We start from the raw sequence: 25054 nt of genomic DNA, 5'->3' as shown, positions 1-25054 counted from the left end.
CAGAAGTGCTCTCTTTCAGGACACCTGTGTGACCATGCTCCCGAGACAACAGACGCAAAAGCGGGACTCTGGGCCAGTCGCCCATGTCATTGGATTTGAATGACAGAAGCAGGAGCCAATGGCTGCGCTGCTATCAGTCTATCCAATCAGCACACGAGACACCAGCTAGAGCTGGAATGCTCGTCGCCGGGCAGAAAGAACAGGTTCAGGTAAGTAAAAAGGGGACACTGAGGGGCTGCAGCATGAGAGAAGGTTTTTCACCTTCATGCATAGAAAGCATGAAGGTGAAAAACCGTGAGGGTTTCCAACCCTTTTAAGGCTTGGGCAGCAAAGCTTTTCAAAGGAACAGGTGCGGCAAAAAATTCCCTTTTTTTATTTGAACTGATTTTGGAAAGAAGACCATTGCAATGAAAGATGTGATCATTTATGTGGGGAGCTCTTACATTCTTTTTTATTATCACCATTGTTCTAAACTAAGTTATACCCAGAGTGAATTAAATAAAGTTATCTCATGTGAATTCATGTAACCCACTGTAGCTTTCATTTACTGGGATTATGTTATCAGATATAATAGATTAAAAAGGTTGGTTTTGCTGCGCTGTTCAATTACAGAAACCCTAGTGAGCAAGATATTCAAAAAAGGGACAATGGGGGTTATTTATGAAAGGCAAATCCACTTTGCACTACAAATGCGAAATACAACTGCAAAGCGCACTTGAAATTGCACTTGGTAGCGCAGTCGCTGTAAATCTGAGGGGTAGATCAGAAATGAAGGGAAGGTCTTTTGATTTTATTCAATCATGTCAGCTAAAATGCTGTTTATTTCCCCTGCATGTCCTCCTCGGATCTACAGCGACTTTACTTCCAAGTGCAATTTCAACTCAACTCAATCAATGTAAAAACTCTTCACAATATATTATAAAGTGAATGATTCTAGTGCAAGGTGCAAAATATTGTTGGACGAGTTCTGAACAATAAAATAATCCTGACGATAAAAAAAAGTGCAAATTCAACAAATTGTGCAAAAAATAAAAAAAATGTAAATAAAAGCAAATGAACTGTGCAAAACAAGCAGTATAGTCTCTATGTGCAAAGTGCAAAAAACATGTGCAAAGCAGCAATAAATCTTGTCTTGTGCAAAAAAATGTCAAAGTGCAACAGGTGCTGGAGAGCAAATTTCTTCTCTTCGTGCAAAATACACACACTAGTGTGAATGGGCTCTTACCTTGCGGTAATGAGGTAACCGCGCGTGTGTGTGTGTGTGTGTGTGTGTGTGTGTGTATGTATATGTGTGTGTGTATATATAATATATATAATATATATATATAATGTATATGTTCCAAAATACAGTAGATAGCTTGAATATGCTGCTATACATACATTGTATTAACAGCCACAGGGAAAGGAAGTAGTTATGAAAAGTTATTAATGACTAAAGAGTTAATTACTATAATTTTCTATATCCTCTGTGCATTTTCATAATGACCAAATATTTCATTTTATGAAAACTTGATCTGGGGAGGAAACTTTTAACATAATCTAACATGTTAAACATTTTTAGCTCAAATTACACATTTCACAGAAAAACAGATATTTCATTCTAAAGCATGTGCTTTTCATGGGCTAAAAATAATTCATTGTTATCTACATATTCACAGTTATCCCACTGCTCTTTTCATGCAGTTTTCTTGAAGTCTCTGTAAATAGTCGGTTTTGATAAAGTGCTATTTGAGAAAATGATTGCACTGATAAGTCGAGGTGTATGAAATGGATAAAAGGTGATTTATTTTTAATATGGTAGAACAATTGGGCTTCATAACACACTAGAAAGCTAAATACTGCTTAAACACTAATGTTTAATGTTTAAGTTTGTTTTTTATATATGTGGTATATCAGGGGAAACCATGAGACCATAAAGATATATGATTTGTATATCCGACCCACAATAATAAAAAAAAAAAAATCTATTGATTAAAGTTTAACTTGCAGGTATAGTGTTACAAAAACCTGTGCCCAGTGTGAAAATGGGAACTCTGGTCATAAAACCCCAGGTTTCAAGGATTGTATAGATCTGTACCTGTTCTATAATCTGGCTAAAGCTCCAACACTAATCATATTGGTATAGATCTTCTTCTTCTTTTTTTTTTTTTTTTTTTTAATTTTCAAAATAAAAGCAGTGCGTTTTTGAATAATTAATAGTGTAGATCATTTTAAATTTGTTTATTGGTGTATATTTCTGCTTCGATCAGTCATAATTACAGTATATCTGTCATCAGCAAATCTTTTCTTTAATTACTGATTTATGCTTCCTTAACTGGGAAGTTTTCCAGCTGATTATGTTTATGATCTGTTTCTCCTAGCATTATCTTGTTAATAGACAGTAGGGCACTCTGTTAACACGTGTATATTGTGTTTTACACTGCTGTTCTCTTTTTTCATGTTCTCACTGTGTTCCAAGCAGGAGTATAACTATGCAATCCTGTGTCATGATGAGGACGTAAGTTGTAGCACTTCCTCTGCTTACTGCATCACCTTTGCCTGCTACCCCCTAACATGCACTGGGTAGTCAGAATGGCATGAAGTGGATCTGTGTATACAGTATACTTCATGTTATGTATGACTCAGAATTTGCTGTGACATGCTTTTCTATTAGGTTGCTCATATAAAAACATGTCTGCCAGCCAATTTAATATGAGTATAATTAAATGTTTATGCATGCTTGCTGTGGTGCTAATATAATAATCAACCCATGTAATTATTTCCTAAATTCAATTTCGGAAACATTTTATGAAGTGTGTTTTCAATACAGGCAAACTTTCCTTGAAATGAGCTCACTTAGATGTGGGTGACATCAGCAACTTAAGACATATGCAACAATTTGATTTTCATTTAGTTCTCATTTGTTTATTTTACTTAGTTCTATAGAGACCCAGAGTAGTTTGTGGCGAACTAGGAGCTTACAATCTAATATTCCTATTAATTTGATAACCTGTGGGTGCTTTACTCCATAAAAAAGCTTTAATGATACAAAACATGTCATGAATGGTATTTAAAACACAAGCTTAAAGCTGAACTCCAGGCACAAAAACTTTAATTTACCAATATTTTTCTATAATACCAATATATGAAAAGGGAATAAATGCTCTTTGTGTACATCAAATGCCTTTGTAAACCCCGACAGTGCTTTGCAAAAATATCAGTGCCGTAATCGCTGTGTGCGCATATTGTGTGAGGATAGCAGAGCTTCAAGATTCAAGGAAGAATACACGACTCTTGTATTTAGACGATATTTGCTTGTCCCAGGGTTCAACTTTAAAGTACATTACAGTACACATCCCCCATCTGATTATGCAATCTCTGTGCCTTCTTTAGATTTACCAAATGTATATAATATGACCTTTAAAATCAGTTGGTATCCAGTCAGGTAGGTCTTAAGCAGATAATACAATTTTCTTGGAAGGAAAGGAAATTGCTCGATTCCGCCATCAACACCGAGGAGGTATTGTGTCCTGCCAGCGGGAAGCCTTCCTGGCCGTCTTAACACAATGATCACTGCTGGCGGCTATAGGCAGTGATCACATGCAAGAAATCAAACAGGCTGCGTGTACTGAAATTGATTGATGGATCAACTTCAGTACAATTAGACTGTTCATAGATTTATTGGATCTTGGCCAGTTGCTGCTGAACCAGCTGAGATTCAATCCATCCATGGCCGGCTTTAGCACTACATAATTGTTGGCAGAAAATGAACTTGTCCAAACAGATTTCAATGTGTATATTCAGCTTTACAAAATCAGTCAACTGATCAGCATGGTTAGCCTAGTTCTTTCCTTGAGAAAAGAGGAATAAAATATACTGTAAGTGCTTGTGAGAAACAAGTACACACAGCTTAAAGGGTTTGTAAAACCTATTTTTTTTTTTTTTGTAAATAACAAACATACTTGCCTCCACTGTGCAGTTTGTTTTTTGCACCATGTCACCCCGATCATCCATCTTCTGGGGTCCCCTGGTGGCTCTCGTGTCTCCTCCTGTCATCTGTAAACCCCCTGGGAGAAGCACTCTCCTGGGGGGAGGGTTACCTATCGGGCGTGCTCACGAGTCCGGCATTTGCGTCTATAGTCCCAGAATACTGGACTCAGCCCCGCCCCGGTGCCTGCATCATTTGGATTTGATTGACAGCAGCGGGAGCCAATGGCTGCGCTGCTATCAATCTATCCAGTCAAGAGCCGAGAACCCTGGGCAGAGAGGAAGAGCGTGTCTCCGCCAAGGAAACAAAGGGCTCAGGTGAGTAAAATGGGGAGGGGGGTTGCTGGGGGGGCGGTCGGTGTCATAAGTTTTCACCTTAATGCATAGGTTGCATTAAGGTGAAAAAAAACAAGGGTTTATGACCCCTATTAAGGACTAATAGCCCAATGTAACTGTGGTACCACATGTCCCATGTAAATCTGTTCACACATTTTGCAATGGGGTTGATTTTATAAAGCTGGAGAGTGCAAAATCTCATGCAGCTGTGCATGGTAGCCAATCGGCTTCTGACTTCAGCTTATTAAATTAAGCTTTGACAAAAAGAAATTGGAAGCCGATTGGTTACCATGCAGAGCTGCACCAGATTTTGTACTCTCCAGTTTTAGTAAGTCATCCCCGTGTATTGTACAATTTCCTTTTTAGATTTACCAACAACTGTATATTGTGGGCTGAATTTGAATCTCTGTAAATCTGGGGGAGATTGTATAAGCAGATTTTAATGTGTGTGGCCAGTTAAGAAAAATTGTTGCGTGCCACTCTCTATAGATCATGTTATACATTCATAGCCTAACCTGGCAGATATGAATAGAACTTTAGGTGAAAGCAGGGAAAATAGCGGTGGTTACTTTGTTACCATATTGAGTGGCAGTTGGCTGGGTTCATGTATGCAGTTTATCTGCACCAACATTGATTGGGGTTTGTTTTTTTGTTTTTTAGATTTCCATGATGTTTATAGACTGTTGGCATTATAGATTTGAAATGACACATCTTACAGACATTTGGAAGGACTCTGGTGCCATAGGGTTGCTCATCTGTGTGCTTAAAGCTACATTATGCCAGGCAGATATTAAAAAGCACAATTTGATACGCTTGGGTATTCATTAGAAAAATCATGACATGCATTTTTAATGCAACAAGTGAAAGCTTCTGAATCTCTTGAAATGAACCTATTGCAATCCCCAACAGTACTCAGGCAAGCTTAGGGAGAGCAAGCACAAGGCTCCATTCAAGCTCTGCTGCACCTGCTAACAAACAATATGCTGAGAGGACAGAGATGACTTAATCGGTCTGCTTCTATCCCTTCATTTTTCCAGTCACAAGCTGGGGGCAGAAAGACATCCCTTGTGTACTATTTAACTGTTGTAGAGAAACATCAGGTCACCATCCTGATTGTGCTGTCTGACAGGGCTGTCTAAATCTCAGAGCTGGATGAATCATTTGTCAGCATGGTGATCCCCATAACACTGACCCTTCTCAGGTTTTTCACTTCTCTGGAGTTGTCCTTAATATATTGAAACAATAGACATTTACAATATATTACCAAAAGTATTGGGGCACTTGCCTTTCACACACATTAATGGCATCCCAGTCTTAGTCCATAGGGTTCAATATTGAGTTGGTCCACCCTTTGCAGCTATAACAGCTTCAGCTCTTCTGGGAAGGCGGTCCACAAAGTTTAGGAGTGTGTCTATGGCAATGTATGACCATTCTTCCAGAAGCACATTTGTCAGGTAAGGCACTGATATGAACGAGAAGGCCTGGCTCGCATTCTCCGCTCTAATTCATCCCAAAATAGTTCCATCAGGTTGAGGTCAGGACTCTGTGCAGGCCAGTCAATTTCCCCCACCCCAAACTTATCCATGTCTCTATGGACCTTGCTTTGTGCACTGGTCCAAATAATTTAGTGGAGGGGAGATTATGGCGTGGGGTTGTTTTTCAGGGGCTGGGCTTGGCCCCTTAGTCCCAGTGAAGGGAACTCTTAAGGCGTCTGCGTACCAAGACATTTTGGACAATTTCATGCCCCCAACTTTGTGGGAACAGTTTGGGGATGGCGTCTTCCTGTTCCTACATGACTGTGCACCAGTGCACAAAGCAAGGTCCATAAAGACATGGATGAGCGAGTTTGGGGTGGAGAAACTTGGCTGGCTTGCACAGAGTTCTGACCTTAACCCGATAGAACACCTTGGGGATGAATTGGAGCAGAAACTGCGAGCCAGGCCTTCTCGTCCACATCAGTGCCTGACTTCAAAAATGCGCTTCTGGAAGAATGGTCAAACATTCCCATAGACACACTCCTAAACCTTGTGGACAGCCTTCCCAGAGGAGTTGAAGCTGTTATAGATGCAAAGGGTGAGCCAACTCATTATTGAACCCTACGGACTAAGACTGGAATGCCATTAAAGTTACAATACGTTTGGTAATATAGTGTAACTATACCCAGAGTAATCATTAATCTCAAGTTCTGAAAGCTGTGAAGTTTGAATGTAGTCCAGATGATAACCGGTTGATAAACCTGTTCTTCCCTGATAAAGAAAGAGAAATCGATTTCAGCTGGAAACTTTGGCTGAATTTTCTCCAGACTTTCTTTGATCAGAGGCTTGTTTTTAGTAAATACAAAATGACTGTAATGTTCATATGCTGCAAAGGTTGCATCTTTAGATGACCTAACACTCAGATTATTGGTGATTGTGTGCACATGCAACAGTGTGGCAATAAGAAGCTTACCAGCACACCTTGCTATAGTGATGTTATTCATTTACATAAAGAATATCATTATACCAAAGTGTGCTGGTAACGATTAGATTTTCTTATGATTTGTATGATGCAGCCATCCAACAATTTACTATAGCAACTTGTATGAACTGTGCCCAAGTGTCAGGTTCTAATAAAACTTCTCGGAGCAGTATATGGCAGGGGTAAGAGGTACTACAGACATTTGGTATTACTTATACATAACAGGTTCTCTTTTTTTCAGCATAAATTGTCTGAGCATGCAGAGCACATGTCCAGATATTACTCTGAACGCTTGCGAACTGTTGTGACAGGCAATACGTTTCAAACTTGTAGGCATTTTACAGATTGCATTACAGGGGTACCTAGTCTATATATCTATATCATTAAAAATGTTGTCTGTATTTCCGAGATTTCATTTTAATTTGATGTTGTCCAACATCTTTGCTTTTGGCACTGTATGTAAGTGTAAATACCAAATTTAGAAGAATGATGGCCGCCTTATTATTATTATTATTATTATTTATTATTATTATTATTATTATTATTGATACACTCAAGTATATTAGCTTGGGAACAAAGTAGTTAATTTTTTAACCTAGTTTCTTATTAAAACAATCTTGAGTCCTCATTTAAACTGTCTGTGTGCCATGTCCCTGCATCCCATATGGGATTCAGTACTTGTCAGTGGGTCTAATGCCTGCGGGCAGGACATTCCTTGTACAAAGAGGATATGAGTGTCGGCACGTGATCTTCTCTCTGAATACAGGAGACAACCAATAAGCCCTGTGCTCTGGTTTTATGCTGCTTTTTTTTTTTTTGTTTTGTTGTGAAAACATTTTAAAGAGGAACTGCACTCTGCTCAAATAATTTGTAATAAAAAAAAAAAAAATCTTTGCCATGCTGAATCTTCCCTCCAACCACTTTGCATATTTATATATACTGTAATTCTGTACTTGCCAAATATACTGCAGAAATCTCCCTCCACTAAGTCTGACTGCGTCCATTTTAACTGTGGACAGCTGAAGCTGCTGCCTGTTTACTTCCTGGATTTACATGCACACAGCTTTCTATGGGGGCACACAAGCCAAGTCAGCTCTGTGTATCCATTCAGACGCTGAGCCATGGCCCCACCCTGCTCTACCTTGAATGGCTGATTGACTTTATTTGACAGCTGTGGGGGCCAATGGCGCCGCCGCTGTGTCTCAGCCAATCAGATGGAGTGTCCCAGACACTTGTGGACATCTCTGGAGAGAGATGCGGCTCGGGTAAGTAATTAGGGGTTGCTGGGGAGGCTCCTACAGTTTTTTTTTGTTTTTTTATCTTAATGCATAGAATGCATTAAGATAAAAAAAAACTTGTGGCTTTACTACTCTGAGTATCTATGAGCACCCTAAAGTGAAACTAAATCCACAAATTTAAAGTTCAAACCAGCCCTGTTTTTTTTCCGGAGCTGCTGATATCTTCAGTTGGTCTCTTTCTGGCTGCTGATATTTTGGCTTTTGGTTTTCATTGGCGGGGCCAAGGTGATGTCAGCTTGGTAATGTCAAAATTGTAGGGTGGACCGGCTGGTAAGAAACTTGAACTTCAGAAACATACAATGTCTCTTCTGCAGTAAAAATCCTTTTTTTTTTTTTTTTTTTTTTGTTTCCTAAAGTTTCAGTTTTAATATTACCCAAAAAGGTTACCTTCAAGGCACACCTTAAAGTGATTATAAAGTTCAGTTATTTTTTTTTTTATTTAAAAATATGTGTTATACTCACCTGCTCTGTGCAGTGGCTTTGCACAGAGCAGCTCCTCTTCTCAGGTTCCTCGCTAGCATTCCTACCCCCTCCCGCTGAGAGCCCCCACAGCAAGAAGCCACTGCTCCATGTGCCAAATCAGACATGGAGCCGCGGCCTGGCCCTGCCCCCTTTTTTCTCCTCATTGGCTCACTTATTTTTCACAAAGGGGAGTTCCCGGACAGCCGAGTCTATCGTGCAGAAACAAAAGGCAAAATATTTGTGTATGTATATATCATTGGAGGGGGAGCAAGCTGAGTTCTCAGCACAGCTAGAGAACTGACCATGCTGTGCTCTAACTAGTGTGGTCAGTTTTGATAGGAAAGCAGAGGGACTGGCAAACACCAGGGATTTCACACACAGGAAGTAATGCAAGAAGAATGGGATACTTTTTTATACAAATACATGGTACGGCAGGCACATATCAGGAATATAAAATGTTGGGTTTACATATTCTTTAAATATAAGGTCCAATATAAATCTTTTAAATGTAAAACAGAATTAAAAATTTTATAGGAAAAAAAGCATTTTAAAAAGCTTTATTTAGCTATGAGAAGATGATATACTCATTAGTATTCATCAGTTTTCCCCAAACCCATATAATGCCTACCTCTGTATAGAATGTGTCAAAAATGTCCGATGGGTCCCCCACAATGTTGCAGTCACAATAAAAATCGCTGAGCGCCGCCATTACTAGTAAAAAAAAAAATAATAAAAAATTATTAATAAAAATGCTATAAAACTATCCCTATTTTGTAAACGCTATAACTTTTGCACAAAACAATCAATAATCGCTTATTGCGATTTTTTTTTTTTTTTTTTTACCAAAAATATATAGAAGAATACGTATCGGCCTAAACTGAGGGAAAAAAATGTTTTTTTATATATTTTTGGGGGATATTTATTATAACAAAAAGTAAAAAATAATGCGTTTTTTTCAAAATTGTCGCTCTATTTTTGTTTATAGCGCAAAAAATAAAAACCGCAGGGGTGATCAAATACCACCAAAAGAAAGCTCTATTTGTGGGAAAAAAAGGACGTCAATTTTGTTTGGGAGCCACGTCGCACGGCCGCGCAATTGTCAGTTAAAGCGACGCAGTGCCGAATCGCAAAAAGTGGTCTGGTCTTTGACCAGCAAATTGGTCCGGTCTGAAAGTGGTTAAATTCCAGGAATAGATCGTCACAGCTCTTCGGTTTCCAGACGGTGCTGTGCCCCACCTTCCCAACGCAAGTGCAGTAAGCCTGGAGCATGAGAGGCATTTTCCGTATATCCTCCCTGGTACCCCTACCCAACGATCACCCCAAAGAAAATGTGTCTGTAGGAAATGCAGATATAGGCGTGACACCCACTTTTATTGTCCCTCCTGTCCTGACCAACCTGGTCTTTGCATCTGTGAATGTTTTGAACGCTGCCACACACTAGTGGAGTATTAGCGTAGGGTAGAGCACTGCACAGACTAGGACACACTTTCACAGGGTCTCTAAAGGTGCGATCGCATTTTGAGAGACCCGAACCTGGAACCGAACTGTTAGTTACAAATAAAAGTGTAAAAAAAAATAATTAAAATGATAAAAACCCAATAAAATAATAAAAAAGCCAAAAATAGTTGGTGTTATATCTGCAAAAATACCTGTATGATGCCATAAAAGGGGTGTTTCTTAATCATTTATATAATAATTGTCCTCAAAAACTACAGTAATTTTGTAAATGAGCAAAAACATTTTGTTTCTCTATCTTCCACTGAGGAAATGAGATAGAAAAAAAAATGGGTTATACCTCTTTTGTCTCCAGAGACATAGACAAATGGCAAAACTGAAAGCCAACCTTCTTGAGTCTATAACACTTTCATAGGTGTGATCAGGCTATTGCATTAGGTTATGCACCCCAAAGCTCAAACCTCTCTCTCTCTCCCTCTCTCTCTCTCTCTCCCTCCCTCTCTCCCTCTGTCCCTCTCCCCCCTCTCCTTCTCCCTCTCCCTCTCCCTCTCCTCTGTATTTTATGCTTAACTGAATTGGGGGTGGATTGTCCCCATGCTTCTGCATATATTTTTTTACTTCCCTTTTTTTTTTTTTTGTCCCAGGTGGTTGTTTTATTGAGTTAATGTTTTATTGTTGCCATTGTTTGCTTTTCAGGTACACCATTCAGCTGCAGCACTGATTTATTTATCTTGACAGCAACAGAGTTTGCTCTCACGATACGTAAAACAGCAACTCCAGTCAGTTTAAAAAAGATAAAATAATTTATACGCAGCGCTGCACCTATGAACTACTAACATACATATACAAGCATCAGAATGTGTGATATAATAACAGCATGTATAACAAAGTGCTCAGTGCAAAATAAAGTGCAATCAATAAAGGTTCAAATGTGAGGTACAGGTTTGGTGACACATTATAATCATCATGGTGATTTCACTCCTCACTACTTATCACAGTTTCAGAGGCCCTGAAATGTCAAGATAGCACAACAACCCCCCCCCCCCCCCCCCATGACCCCATTTTTGAAAGTAGACACCCCAAGCTATTTGCTGAGAGAGGCATGTTGAGTCCATGGAAAAATTTATATTTTGCCACAAGTTTTGAGAAAATGACAATATTTTTTGGGGTGTAATTTCACATATGCCAATGGCATGTTTGAGCAATATATCATTTCAGTGGCAACTTTTTTTTGTAATGTTTCAATCACTTGTGACAAAAAATTTAATATTCAATGTGCTCAACAAGCATCAGCAAATTACTTGGGGTGTCTACTAGAGCTGCCACGATGTGTCGACGTAATCGACTACGTCGACTAAGAAAATACGTCGACGTGACTTCTGGGCGTCGATGCGTCACAGTGGTGGCAGTGCTTAGTATCTAGCGCTGCCCTCTGTGCCGCCGTCCCCCTCTCTTCTCCCCCGCCGTCCCCCTCTCTTCTCCCCCTCCATGCCGCCGTCCCTAGGGGTGCAACGGATCGTCACCGATCCGTGATCCGAGCGCACATTCCGCGATCCGCGGAGCGCTTCGCGGTCTCGGCCTTAGGAGAGGCCTAGCTCCGTAGCGGCGGCCATCTTTCTACACCCAAGCGTTTACAGTGTGATCGCTCTGACAGAGCGATCACTTGTAAACAAACCGGCGTCATGACATGATGCCGATTTCTCTCTCCCCTCTCTGTACTGATCTGTGCAGTGGAGGGGAGAGGTCGGATGGAAGCAGCCATCCCTCCATACCCAGCCAATACTCTGCCAGCCCGATACTCTGCCAGCCTCTGCAATGCAATACTCTGCTGCAAAACAATACTCTGCTGCAATACAATACAATACTCTGCCCGCCAATACTCTGCCAGCCAATACAATACTCTGCCCACCAATACAGTACAATACTCTGCCAGTCAATACTCTGCCAGCCAATACAGTACAATACTCTTCCCACCAATACTATGCCAGCCAATACAATACAATACTCTGCCAGCCAATACAATACTCTGCCAGCCAATACAATACAATACTCTGCCCGCCAATACTCTGCCAGCCAATACAATACAATACTCTGCCCGCCAATACTCTGCCAGCCAATACAGTACAATACTCTGCCAGCCAATACAGTACAATACTCTTCCCGCCAATACTCTGCCAGCCAATACAATACTTTGCCCGCCAATACTCTGCCAGCCAATACAATACAATACTCTGTCCGCCAATACTCTGCCCGCCAATACAATACAATACTCTGCCCGCCAATGCATTGCAATACTCTACAATACAATACTCTGCAATACAATACTCTCAAGGTTATCCAAAGCATTAATTGGCTAATCAAAAAAAAAACACTAGATTCATAAAAAAATAAAAAAAAATAAAAATCGGATAGTCGTTGACTAATCGATAGATTAGTCGACAGACAAATTAATCGTTAGTTGCAGCTCTAGTGTCTACTTTCTAAAATGGGGTTATTTGGGGGGGGGGGGGGTTGTACCACCCTGCCATTTTAGCACCTCAAGAAATGAGATGAGCAGTCAAACTAAAAGCTGCGCGAATTCCAGAGAATGTACGCTAGTTTGTCGACGCTATAACTTTTGCGCAAACCAATAAACCTATGCTTATTGCATTTTTTACCAGATCCGTGGCTGAATGCTTTTTGGTTTAAATTTATGACTAAAATAGAGTTTATTTTTAATTTTTTTGATCATTTTCTATTATTATTCCAAAATTTTCAGTATTTTTTCGTATATATTGCAAAAAAAAACGCAGAGGTGATAAAATACCACCAAAAGAAAACTTTTTGTGGGGGGAAAAAAAACGCAAATTTTGTTTGGGTACAGCATTGCATGACCGCGGTTACCAGTTAAAGCAGCGCAGTGCCAAATTGTAAAATGTGCTCTGGTCAGGAAGGGGGTAAATCCATTCTGGGGCTTAAGTAGTTAATACAAATTCTAATTACCTCTGCCTTTCAGTATCAACCAGTTATGTCTTGCTTCCACTGGATACTGTATAACAAATGCCACTGAGTTTACCTGTATAAATGTGGTACACCTTTTGCTGTTTAGTTGTTAGATCAAAGTTTTCCAGTTGTAACAGCAGAATATTATGAAATACTATTCAACCCAGTTGTTATCAGTACATTTCGGTCAATATATTCTATGAAACTGTGACCTTTTTCAGATATTTTTGATCCACAATCCTCAAATGTACGTAGTTATCTGTTTTCTGGGTGAATGTGCGTCATTACATCTGTAACTGGCTTCTTTGCTCTTGACAAAGCTGTTGTAGGAAGGTGTGACTTTATTAAACATCCTGATCTAAGACTTGCTTTCAATAAAAAGGTTGCAAAAGGCATACAATGTTTTTCAAATATGTAATCCTATTTATGTAATATATTTACATTTGGATTTAAATTTACATAATTTGACATTAACCCAATACATGTATTCCATATACACAGTACTGTGCAAAAGTTTTAGACAGGTGTAAAGAAATAATTCTTTAAAAAAAAAAAAAAAAAAAAAAAAATATATATATATATATATATATATATATATATATATATATATATATATATATATATATATATATATATATATATATATATATATATATATATATATATATATATATCTATATCTATATATATATCTATATATATATATATATATATATATATATATATCTCAAAATTCAATAACGTTTTGCTGTGACCACCCTTTAGCTTCAAACAAGCATCAATTCTTGCACACTTTGTACACTTGCACAAAGATAGGAATTTTGTATAATTAAAGTCAGGTTTATGATTAATTATACCAAGCAGGTGCTAATGATCATCAATTTTAATATGTACATTGAAACACAGTCATTAACTGAAACAGAAACCGCTTAAAACTGGATGAGGAACAGCCAAACTCTGCTACTAAGGTGAGGTTGCACATTTGGGGCTGCATTTCTGCAAATGGAGTTTAAAATCTAAAATCTGGTCAGTGGTGGCCTGTCTGTTAGGGGCACATGGGTGCTGCTCCCCTATCCATGCATCTGGCCCCCTAATCTACATGTGCTGATGACAAGCCGGAAAGTCCCTCTTCTCTTTAGTCTGAAGAATGTGCCTCCTATGCTTGCCAAAAAGAATGTAAAATTTCAAATTGTCTGACCTCAGAATAGTTTTCCACTTTGCAACAGACCATTTTAAATGTGCTTTTGCTCAGAACAGATGGCAGAGTTTCTAAATCATATTTAAATACGGCTTCTTCTTTGCATGATAGAGCGTTAACTTGCATTTTTTGAATGGCATGGCAAACTGTGCACAAAAGGTGAGTTTTGGAGGTATTCCTGAGCCCATGCAGTGGGTATTTATCACAGAATTGTAACTGTTTTTAATGCAGTGCTGTCTGATGGCCCGAAGGTCATGGGCATCCAATATTGTGTTTTGTGCAAAGATTTCTCCATATTCTTGGAATCTTTTGATGATATTGTACTGTAGATGATCTATTTTAAAGTCTTTAGCATTTTACATGAAGGAATATTATTCTGAAATTGTTCGACACTTTTTAGACGCAGACTTTTACAGATTGGGGAACCTCTGCCCATTCCTCTTCTAAGACACTCTGACTCTCTATGATGTCCTTTTTGTTCCCAATCATTTTACTAACTTATTTATGATTAACCTAATTAGTTGCAAAATGTTCTTCCACCTCTTCCTTGTTGGTACCACTTACTTTGCCCTGTCCCAAATTTTTTGAGACATTTCTGCCTTAGTGGTTTTTTAAAATGGTAAATTTTTTCAGTTTAAACATTTAGTATGTTTTCTATTGTAAATCTGGGTTTATGACACTTGCAAATCATTGCTTTCTGTTTTTATGTAGATTTTAAATAGCGTCCAACTTTTTTGGGGTTGTAAAATAAAACATTTTAAAATTTTGTTTTTCACCCCTTGGTATCACACAAGAAAACGCACCATAGATTCAGTGTAGTACTTTATTCAATGGGAATGTTGTTTTAAGTATTGGAAGTATTGTTTGTTTGATTGCTTCTCCATATGTGTATTTTAATGGCCTTTAGCAAGGTGAGTGTATTTTGTCCACATACAGTACATTCATTATTTTACTATAGTGGAACTCCAGACAAGAGGACATTGCTCTGATCAGAATAGGAAGTAAGAGGGAGACTTTAACAGGGTTGTAGCCAGCACCCAAAACTAAAAAGAAAAGCAAGATCTTAATGTAGTTGCACTTTTTTAAGAACCTTCAATGGATCCACCAGTGACAAAAATTTAAATTAATCATGATACAGGAATGATGCACGTTTTGGCTTGGCATGTTCCAATTCTACTAATTTGAAAGCCTTATTAACTATTAAGCAACATGCTATTAACCATTGCATGATGAGACCCATGTATTTGGATGTCATTGTCTGTTTTGCCTGTTCCTGGTAGAATCTTGCATTGCTTTCATCAACTACAAGAAAGCTTCTATTGCTTTCTTCAAAAGGAAGTGCTGTACATATATCTCATACATTCATTATGTATTTTTATTCTGCTCTTTTCCATATTTGTCTTTTCATGATTCATTCTTTTTTTTTTCTTTTTTCTTTTAGGCATCTTCTATGCTGAGAGCATCATTAGCACCCATGTACGTTGCTGCTTTAAAGAACACGGTATTTACAATTGCTGAATCAGCCTATTGATCTAGCAAGAGCAGACTATCACAGGCTTTAGCCAACAGTTGTATTATCGCACAAAGTATACATACACATTCTCACACCCATGTACTGCTACTTTGCTTTGTAATAGCAGCAAAATCTATTGGTTCTGGAGATTAATTTCAGCCAAGCAAAGAATGGCAAAAAAAGTATATTATTTTAGTCAACTTTGATAAATTGTTTACTGCCTATTTATGGCTCATTGTGTTATATCTGCAAAAATACCTGTATGATGCCATAAAAGGGGTGTTTCTTAATCATTTTATAATAATTGTCCTCAAAATTAAAAACTAGAAGGTCACCATATGGGGACCAAGGGATGGGAGTAATGTCCTATAATACTGTAAGTTAAGGCCATCTGGCCCTGGGGCCTTACCTGGTTTCGTTGAATTTAGTGCCAGTTCTAATTCTTCCAGCGTAACCGGGCGTCTAATTCGGCTATATTTTCTGGTGTCAGTATGGGGATTTGGGTGGAGGATAGATAGGCCTCAATCAGGGGTTGTGTTCTGGGGGGGCGGAATATTATACACATTTGCATAATATTCCTTAAAGGTGTTAGCTATTTGATGTGGTAAACTGACCTTCGTATCGGTTGCTGTCTTAATGTGGGGAGCGTAGGCTTGCATTCTAATGTCTTTAACTGCTGTGGCTAGGATTCACCCGCATTTATTTCCCGATTCGTAAGTTATGAGGCAACGTTTTTGTAGTGCTGCTTTAGCCCTGTAATTGAGGAGCTCATTGATTTGTTTGCGGAGGGAGGCAAGTTCAGCCTCTACCGGGGGGTCAGGGGCACTCTTGTCATGACTCCGTAGCTTGGAGTATGACTAGGAGATTTTCCAACTGTTCTCCATTTTTTTTTTTTCTCTTTTAATACGTGCGCCATGTTTTATGAAGATACCCCTAATGACCGCTTCGTGTGCCTCCCACACCGCCCCCGGGGTGCAGTCTACTGCTGTGTTAGTTTGGAAATAGAATTTCAGTTCTCTGTTTACCTCTTCCATAACTTCTGGATTCTGTAGAAGGCTTTCCTTTAACTGCCAGAAGTGAGTCCTGATAGAGGGGTTGTTGGAGAGCTTGTAGGTCAATATGATAGGGGCATAGTTGGACCATGTCCTAAGGCCTATAGTGGAGTCTTGCACAGCATGAAGTTGACCATGGGGTATTAGGAAATAGTCTATCCTTGTATATAATTTATGGGGAGGGGGGAGTAGAATGTGTAATCCCTCTCGCCCGAATGTTGGAGGCACCACGCGTCGATTAACTGCGCTTCGTGTAGGTCTTTGGCTATTTGTTTGCGGGCTTTTGCTGATATAGAAGATGTTCCCGAGGATGTGTCTACACTAGGGGCCAGTGGGGTGTTGAAGTCCCCTCCTAGAATCAGTTGGCCTTCCCAGAATTTGGACAATTTAGAGTGCATAGATGGTTGCTAACGTCAGTTGCACGTCTCCTACTGAGCCTTTAACGAATGTAAAGCGTCCTTCCGCGTCTAACATAGTCGCGATGGGACCACTGTATCCTGTTAGACAGGAGGTTGGAGGTACCTCCTGGATTTAGTTTTGTTGGTGGAGTGATAGGTTAGGGGATAGAATCTGTTTTTGAGCACTGGCAATTGGTCCTCTTCAAAGTGAGTTTCCTGGATGAAGGCTACATCCACCCAAGCTTTCCTTAAGTCATTCATCGGCATATGTCACTTTTCTGGCTTATTAAGGCCTTTCGCATTAACCACTTAAGGACCGCCTCACAGCGATATACGTCGGCAGAATGGCATTGCTGGGCACAATTGCGTACCTGTATGTTGCCTTTAAGTGCCCAGCCGTGGGTCACGTGCGCTGCCGCCGGCGCACTCGAGACCCGGTCCTGAGCTCCGTGACTGTGGCCACGGGACCCACGGACCCAGTCACCGCTGGTGTCCCGCAATCGGGTCACAAAGCTGAAGAACGAGGAGAGGTAAGTATAATTAAACCTCTCCTTGTGCTTCCTACTGAGGCTGTCATTGTACGTCTGTTCCCTGTTATTGGGAAAGACGATCAGTGACATCAGACACCAAGCTACAGTTAAAAAAAACACATACACGCTTAACCCCTACACTGCCCCCTAGTAGTTAACCCCTTCACTGCCAGTGACATTTTTACAGTAATCGGTGCATTTTTAATCGCACTGATTGCTGTATTAATGCCAATGGTCCCAACATGTCAAAATTGTCCGACGTGTCTGTCATAATGTCGCAGTCACAATAAAAATCGCTGATCGCCGCCATTACTAGTAAAAAAAAATTTATTAATAAAAAATGCCATAAAACTATCCCCTATTTTGTAGATGCTATAACTTTTACGCAAACCAATCAATAAACGTTTATTGAGATTTTTTTTTTTTTTTTTACCAAAAATATGTAGAAGAATAGGAATCGGCCTAAACTGAGGAAAAAATATATTTTTTTTATATATTTTTGGGGGATATTTATTATAGCAAAAAGTAAAAGCTATTGCATTTTTTTTTTCAAAATTGTCACTCTATTTTTGTTTATAGCGCAAAAAATAAAAAGCGCCGCAGAGGTGATCAAATACCACCAAAAGAAAGCTCTATTTGTGGGGGAAAAAAGACGCCAATTTTGTTTGGGAGCCATGTCGCACGACCGCGCAATTGTCAGTTAAAGCGACGCAGTGCCAAATCACAAAAAGGGGCTTGGTCCTTTTAGCTGGAAAATGGTCCGGGGCTTAAGTGGTTAATGGAGTATACTTTGAGGCCGTCCATTCTCAACCAGGGTTGTAGGGAGGTCGAGGAACACAGAGGAAGTAAAAGGGGAATGAGGAAGGGGACTTTGGAGGAAAAGGGGGGCGGAGGGGGGTATAGGACGGGAGAGGAAAGGGGGAGGTTAGGTGGGTAAGAGATAAAAGATGTCTTCGCAGTGGGGTTGTATGGTCAACCCCCAATTGGGAGGAGCCCAGCTTGTGTTGGCATAGGTACTCAGGTGAGGGGGAGGAAATTAGGAACAGAATAACAGGACACTGGTCGGGGTGGTGGGGAGGAGTAACTACTATTGGCAAGCGGTATGCTTGCGTTAGCATAACTCAACCAATCTGGTCAAGGGGTGTCCTGGCCTATGTGGGGGAGTAGCTACACTGGCTGCGAGGGGAAGCTCCCCCGAACCATCTCACCCAACTTAAGCAAAGGGATCTATTTAGTCTTGGTCCATCCCACCTAGTCCCCAAGATTTCTCTGCCTCCCCCCAGCCCTGATTAAGGGGAGGGGAAGGCCGGTCACCCACATCCATATGACCCCCCACACGGCCTCATTGTGCCGGGGTGGGGGAGTACGCACACATGGACCACCTGTCCCAGATATCCCCAGCCGTGGGAGTACGTCTCACCTATCAGCCGTGTCATCAATTGGCATCCAGGTGTCTCTCACTTGTGTTCCCATCCTCCAATGGAATGGGAAACAATTGGTCATACAATAACTATGCAATACCATTAATCAAACATCATTCGGCAAACATTATTGCAAACATTTGTACATACTACTGGCTGGATTATACAATCGTAATGTAGTATCTAAAGTAAATAAACGGACCTTCAGCCAGGTCAGCTATATTAGAGGGCCTGAAGAGTCAGGGCACCCAGGGAGCTTCATGGGGGGGGGGGGGGCGCAAACCCACTCCAACCTACTCCACATGGCTGTCCTCCTCGCCCCCCACTTCCTTGACCTCATAGTCTCTTACCTATGCACTCCACACAACCTTTCCAGTATTCCTTTTCCTCTCTGATCACCACCTTATTAGTTTCACTCTCTCCTTATCTTCCTCCTCCTTGCCTTCCATCTACCAAATCATTGCCCACAGAAACATTTTGCCATCTTAACCATTCTTTTTTTCTGCTACAGAGTCTCCTGACAAAATCTCATCCTCGCCCTGCCCCAACCTGGACATTTCTCTCAACAGTTCATTGTCATCCCCCCTGGATACCTTGGCCCAACTAACTATGCACAAAATCAGGGCCGGACTGCTACAACCTTGGCAGACAGACAATACCAAAAGCCTCAGAAAACAGAGCTGTGCTTTTGTGCATCTGTGGTCACAGCAAGATTTCAGACAATATAAATCTGCCCTCCAAAAATACCATTCCTGCCTCCACACTGCCAAACAGACCTACTTTATCACTCTCAATAACACCCTCTCACGCAGTCCCCATCAACTTTTTTTTATTTATTATTATTATTTTTTTTTTTTTATACCTTTAACACTCTACTTTATCCTCCATTACCTTCACCCACTAACTTACTCACTGCCCAGGAGATTGCTAATCACTTCAAAAATAAGATTGAGACAATTTGTCTCGATCTCCACTCTACAGATATCTCCCTCACTTTACACTCTTTCAATAGTCTTGTTTAACCCAGCTACTACAAAGAGAACAAAGGTTATTGACTTTAACGCCCACTTCTGCCCGCTGGACCCTGTTCCTTCTCAAATACTATGGTCACCCTCTGACTCTATCCTACACTCTTTAACTTATCTTCAACCTCTCCCTCTACTGGCATCTTCCCCAACTCGCTGAAACGTGCACCTAGTCGCTCCCATACCAAAAAAGGCCTACTGTACCCCACCAATCTTAACAACATAAGATCCCATCTCCTTACTCCCTTTTGCCTCCAAACTCCTTAATCATTTATTCTACAACCGACTGAGCGACCACCTCCATTGAGAATAACCTTCTTGATCCCCTTCAGTCTGGATTTTGTCCACAGCACTCCACAGAAACTGCTATCCTAAAACTCCCAAATGACTTACTAACAGCTAAAACCAATGGTCATTATTCCATACTCTTACTCTTGGACCCCTTTGCTGCCTTTATACAGTTGATCACCCCCTACTCAAAAAAAAAAAAAAAAAAATACATTTGCTCGGTATCCTTGGCTGTGCTTTCCATTGGTTCAAATCGTTCCTATCTCACCGCACCTTCAGTGTCACTTACAACTCCACTTCCTCCTCTCCAACACCTCTTACCGTTGGGGTCCCCCAAGGTTCTGTCCTTGCTCCTCTACTATTCTCGATCTACACGTCCTCCCTGGGTCAGATGATGGCTTCCCATGGCTTCTGCTACCATTTATATGCCGATGACAGCCAAATCTATCTCTCTACCCCTCAGCTCACCCCATCAGTAAATCAGTAATGTGTGATGAGACTAACAGAAATATCAGCCTGGATGTCGCACCACTTCCTCCAACAGAATCTATCTAAAACCAAGCTCGTAATATTTCCTCCACCATGTGCCCCTTCCCCTGACTTCTCTTTCAAGATCAATGGCATAACTATCAGTCCGTCCCCACATGCCAGGGTGCTAGGAGTAACCCTAGACTCTGAACTGTCCTTTCATGCCCACATCCAATTCCTGTCCAAATCATGCCACCTTGGCCTCTACAACATCTCTAGATAATGCCCCTTTTTAACAAATGACACAACCAAGCTTCTAATTCACTTCTTGGTTCTCTTGCCTCGACTACTGCAACTCGCTCCTCATTGGATTACCTTTACATACACCAGGGTTATGCAATTAGCGGACCTCCAGCTGTTGCAAAACTACAAGTCCCATCATGCCTCTGCCTCTGGGTGTTATGCTTGTGGCTGTCAGTCTTTCTGTGCCTCATGGTACTTGTAGTTCTGCAACAGCTGGAGGTGCGCTAATTGCATATGCTTGACATACACTATCCGCCCTTCAGTCCATAATGAATGCTGCTGCACAACTCATCCACCTTACCAACCGTTCAGTGTCCTCCACCCCTTTCTGCCAATTCCTGCACTGGCTTCCACTCACCCAACAAATAAAATTCAAAGTATTAACAATAATTTACAAAGCCATCCACAACTCTGCCCCCAGCTACATCACTAACCTAGTCTAAAAATACCCACTAACTTGCTCTCTTCTGTCCTTCCAAGACCTCCTGCTCTCTAGCTCCCTTGCTCGCCTCCAGGATTTCTCCTTAATTTTGTTAAGCGATCAAGCTGTTGGTGCTATATAAATCCTATATAATAATATAAAGAGAAAATGTGTGTGTGTGTGTGTGTGTGTGTGTGTAATATAAATATATACACACACACACTGCCTTGAAAAAGTATTCATACCCCTTGATATTATCCACATGTTGTCATGTTACAGCCAAAAATTTAAATGTATTTTATTGGACTTTTATGTGATAGACCAGTGATGGCGAACCTTGGCACTCCAGAAAGTGGCACATAATTGTGAAGTAAAAGGAAAGTGTGTGTGTGTGTATAGAATATTATTACATCATTAAAAAAGAATAAAGCTAAAATTTAACCACATGTACAACTTTCACATTTTTGCAGGAAGCCACTGGAGGTGCCCTTGTTACCTTCTTTAGACTATGAGAAGTTGAAGAAAGATTTGGTGTATGGTAATGACCGCCTGAAAGCATTGATACTGCAAGCTTTGCGCTGGGTAAGTATCACATATAACTAAATGTAAGAAAAAAAGAAAGTGCATGGAAATAAAATAACGAGCTGGCTGCACACCCCTAAATATTCTAAAAAGAATGAAAGGACAGGTTCCCCTTGTGGGTTTCAGGCAGAGACAAGAAGCAGAAATTAATTTGTAAAAATATATTTATTTTATTAGTTCAAAGGCTTAATCGCCGTCATAAATGTAAAATACGGACTCTGGTATATGCTATTACAGCATATCGATGGGTAAAGGATATATGCAACATTTGGTACAAAGATAGTTACAGGAACAGTTTACAAATACATCAATATTTCAAAAGCTACAAATAGCACCCATGCTACCCAATGCATTTAGACCTCCAGGGTCTTCTTCAGGGGGGGGGACAAAACCCAAGCAGAAGGGGTGATTGTATCGTATATTCTGCAAATAGTCAAAAGAAAAAAGACTTTCAATAAAGTTTTTTTTTTAGCCTACAAATTAGCCAATTATTATACCTTATTTCAGTAATATTTACCAGTTCCACCAAACCGTTACTGTTCAACCAGAGACTTTTATTAAAATCTGAAAAAGAAATTGGTGCCTTCTCTCGAAGGGTCATCCTGGTACCGCTGCCCTGCTGTTCTAACCCACTTCATCCACCCAACAAACTGGGGGAAAGAAGGGGGGGGGGGGAGAGGAAAATGACTTTACAGGGGCATCGATCGCTGACTTGCAAGAATTGACAGTATCTGGAGTTTATCCAGGGGAACCAGAGGAACAGAAGAGGAGGTTCTTGGCACACCCTAGGTGGCCACACCTAAAACTAATGAAATTAAATATAATAAAATATAAATGAAGTGTTCCACGTCAAGATATTCTAAGTGAATAGATAAAATGTTGTGTTACAATATTGTACTATTATATAGGTGCATATATGAATATAAATGAGAAGTAGAAAGTGGAAGAAAAGTAATGCTTAGTTGCCCAAATATTATGTGTTTATACAAAAACAATTTAGTAAAAAACTGTGGAGTCACCAGTATGATCATTATCGTTATTGTGAAGTGGTGTTACTATTATTCGTAAATGATTAACAAGTGGTGCGAACAAACCAAAATGTGTAGGTTGTGGAGGAAAAAAATAAAAATAAATTTGAAAAAACTGACACAGGAGTGTGTTTAACCGGTTCCCGACCAGCGCACGACGATGTACATCGACAGAGTGGCACGGGCAGGCATATTGGCGTACAGGTACGTCCAATCTTCAATGCCGCCCTGCCATCGGGAGTGCGCCGGCGGCGGCACGCTCCCGCGCTGGTCGGGACCCCCGTGAGTCCAGTCGCGGGACCCGCGGACTCGATCGCCGCGGGCATCCCCGCGATCGTCTCACGGGACGGCTGAATGGAGGAAATGCCGTGTAAACAGCATTTCTCCATTCTGCCTAGCAACTAGTGACGCTGATCTCTGCTCCATGTGATTGGAGCAGAGATCAGTGTTCACTAAATGAAAGCCCAACCCCCCCACAGTTAGTAACACACCCCTAGGAACACTTAACCCCTACACTGCCACCCACTGGTTAACCCCTTCACTGCCAGTGTCATTTACACAGGAATCACTGCATTTATATAGCAGGGATTACTGTATAAATGACAATGGTCCCAAAATTGTGTCAAAAATGTCTGATGGGTCCCCCACAATGTCGCAGTCACAATAAAAATCGCTGATCGCCGCCATTACTAGTAAAAAAAAAAAAAAATTATTAATAAAAATGCTATAAAACTATCCCTATTTTGTAAATGCTATAACTTTTGCGCAAACCAATCAATAATCGCTTATTGCGATTTTTTTTTTATTTTTATTTTTTTACCAAAAATATGTAGAAGAATACGTATCGGCCTAAACTGAGGGAAAAAAATGATTTTTTTATATATTTTTGGGGGATATTTATTATAACAAAAAATAAAAAATGATGCGTTTTTTTCAAAATTGTCGCTCTATTTTTGTTTATAGCGCAAAAAATAAAAACCGCAGGGGTGATCAAATACCACCAAAAGAAAGCTCTATTTGTGGGGAAAAAAGGATGTCAATTTTGTTTGGGAGCCACGTCGCACGACCACGCAATTGTCAGTTAAAGCGACGCAGTGCCGAATCGCAAAAAGTGGTCTGGTCTTTGACCAGCAAAATGGTCCGGTCTGTAAGTGGTTAAACTACTGACCCCATCTGCATATGGTGATGTGACTGTGATAGTATTAGTGATAGAAAGTGCAGTGAAAACTAAAAAGATATTAGTAGCATTAATGATTGATAATATAATACCTGTATACTCTATCTGCTGCACTTGTTTTGTAGCCTGCAGATGATTAAGTTAGCCCCATTATGGCAAGTAAAAAAAGAGAGAGCCCCCAGTACCGCAGCAGCCCTACAACTAAATCACATATAACCAGCTATCCTTACATGGTGATTGGTTTGTATTCCCTTTTAGGGATCCTTGATGCAGTGCAAGTACAAAAAAAAAATCTGGATAATCTGCCAGAAATGCCCTCAGCTAAGTCCTGCTTTGGCCTGGCAACACACAGCGTCTTTGAGGACTGCGTGCTATCAGCCCTCCCTAGTTTTCTCTTGCTAAACTATGTGGACCAGCCTATTCTTCCATCTCTCCAAAAAACCGTAAAGGTTAACCTTGCTTTACTCCCAAGAAGAGCACTGGGAGGACTACTTGCTCTTCTTGAGATAACTCAGGAAGGGAGCACTGGACACAGAGCGGCTCTGAATTTCTAAAATTATCAACATTTATTAAACACTTTCAGGCCTCATGCACACAGGACGTTTAAAAAATGGCAGTGCTGCTGTCAGGAAAAAGCATCAATAAAAACGCATTGTTGGCTGCATTTTTGAATAGCGTTTATGGGCGTTTTTCC

General features: G+C 40.3%; 1 protein-coding gene across 1 annotated transcript in view; it reads left to right on the top strand.

Moving 5' to 3' along the window:
- Nucleotides 1-25054, top strand: part of ARMC9 (armadillo repeat containing 9) — a gene marked incomplete in the record, with an annotated part of 177786 nt that overhangs the window by 80992 nt on the left and 71740 nt on the right. The window contains 3 exon segments of the mRNA XM_077487677.1: nucleotides 2462-2497; nucleotides 15596-15630; nucleotides 22044-22155. Coding sequence (XP_077343803.1) covers nucleotides 2462-2497; nucleotides 15596-15630; nucleotides 22044-22155 — 183 coding nt within the window.

Source organism: Lithobates pipiens, unplaced genomic scaffold (genome assembly GCF_037356315.1).
Source record: "Lithobates pipiens isolate NorthernLeopardFrog02 unplaced genomic scaffold, aLitPip1_a1.2 Scaffold_18, whole genome shotgun sequence".
In the NCBI taxonomy this organism is placed as follows: domain Eukaryota; kingdom Metazoa; phylum Chordata; class Amphibia; order Anura; family Ranidae; genus Lithobates; species Lithobates pipiens.
The sequence above is the reverse complement of the archived record's forward strand: the minus strand, read 5'-3'. Positions and strand labels throughout refer to the sequence as shown.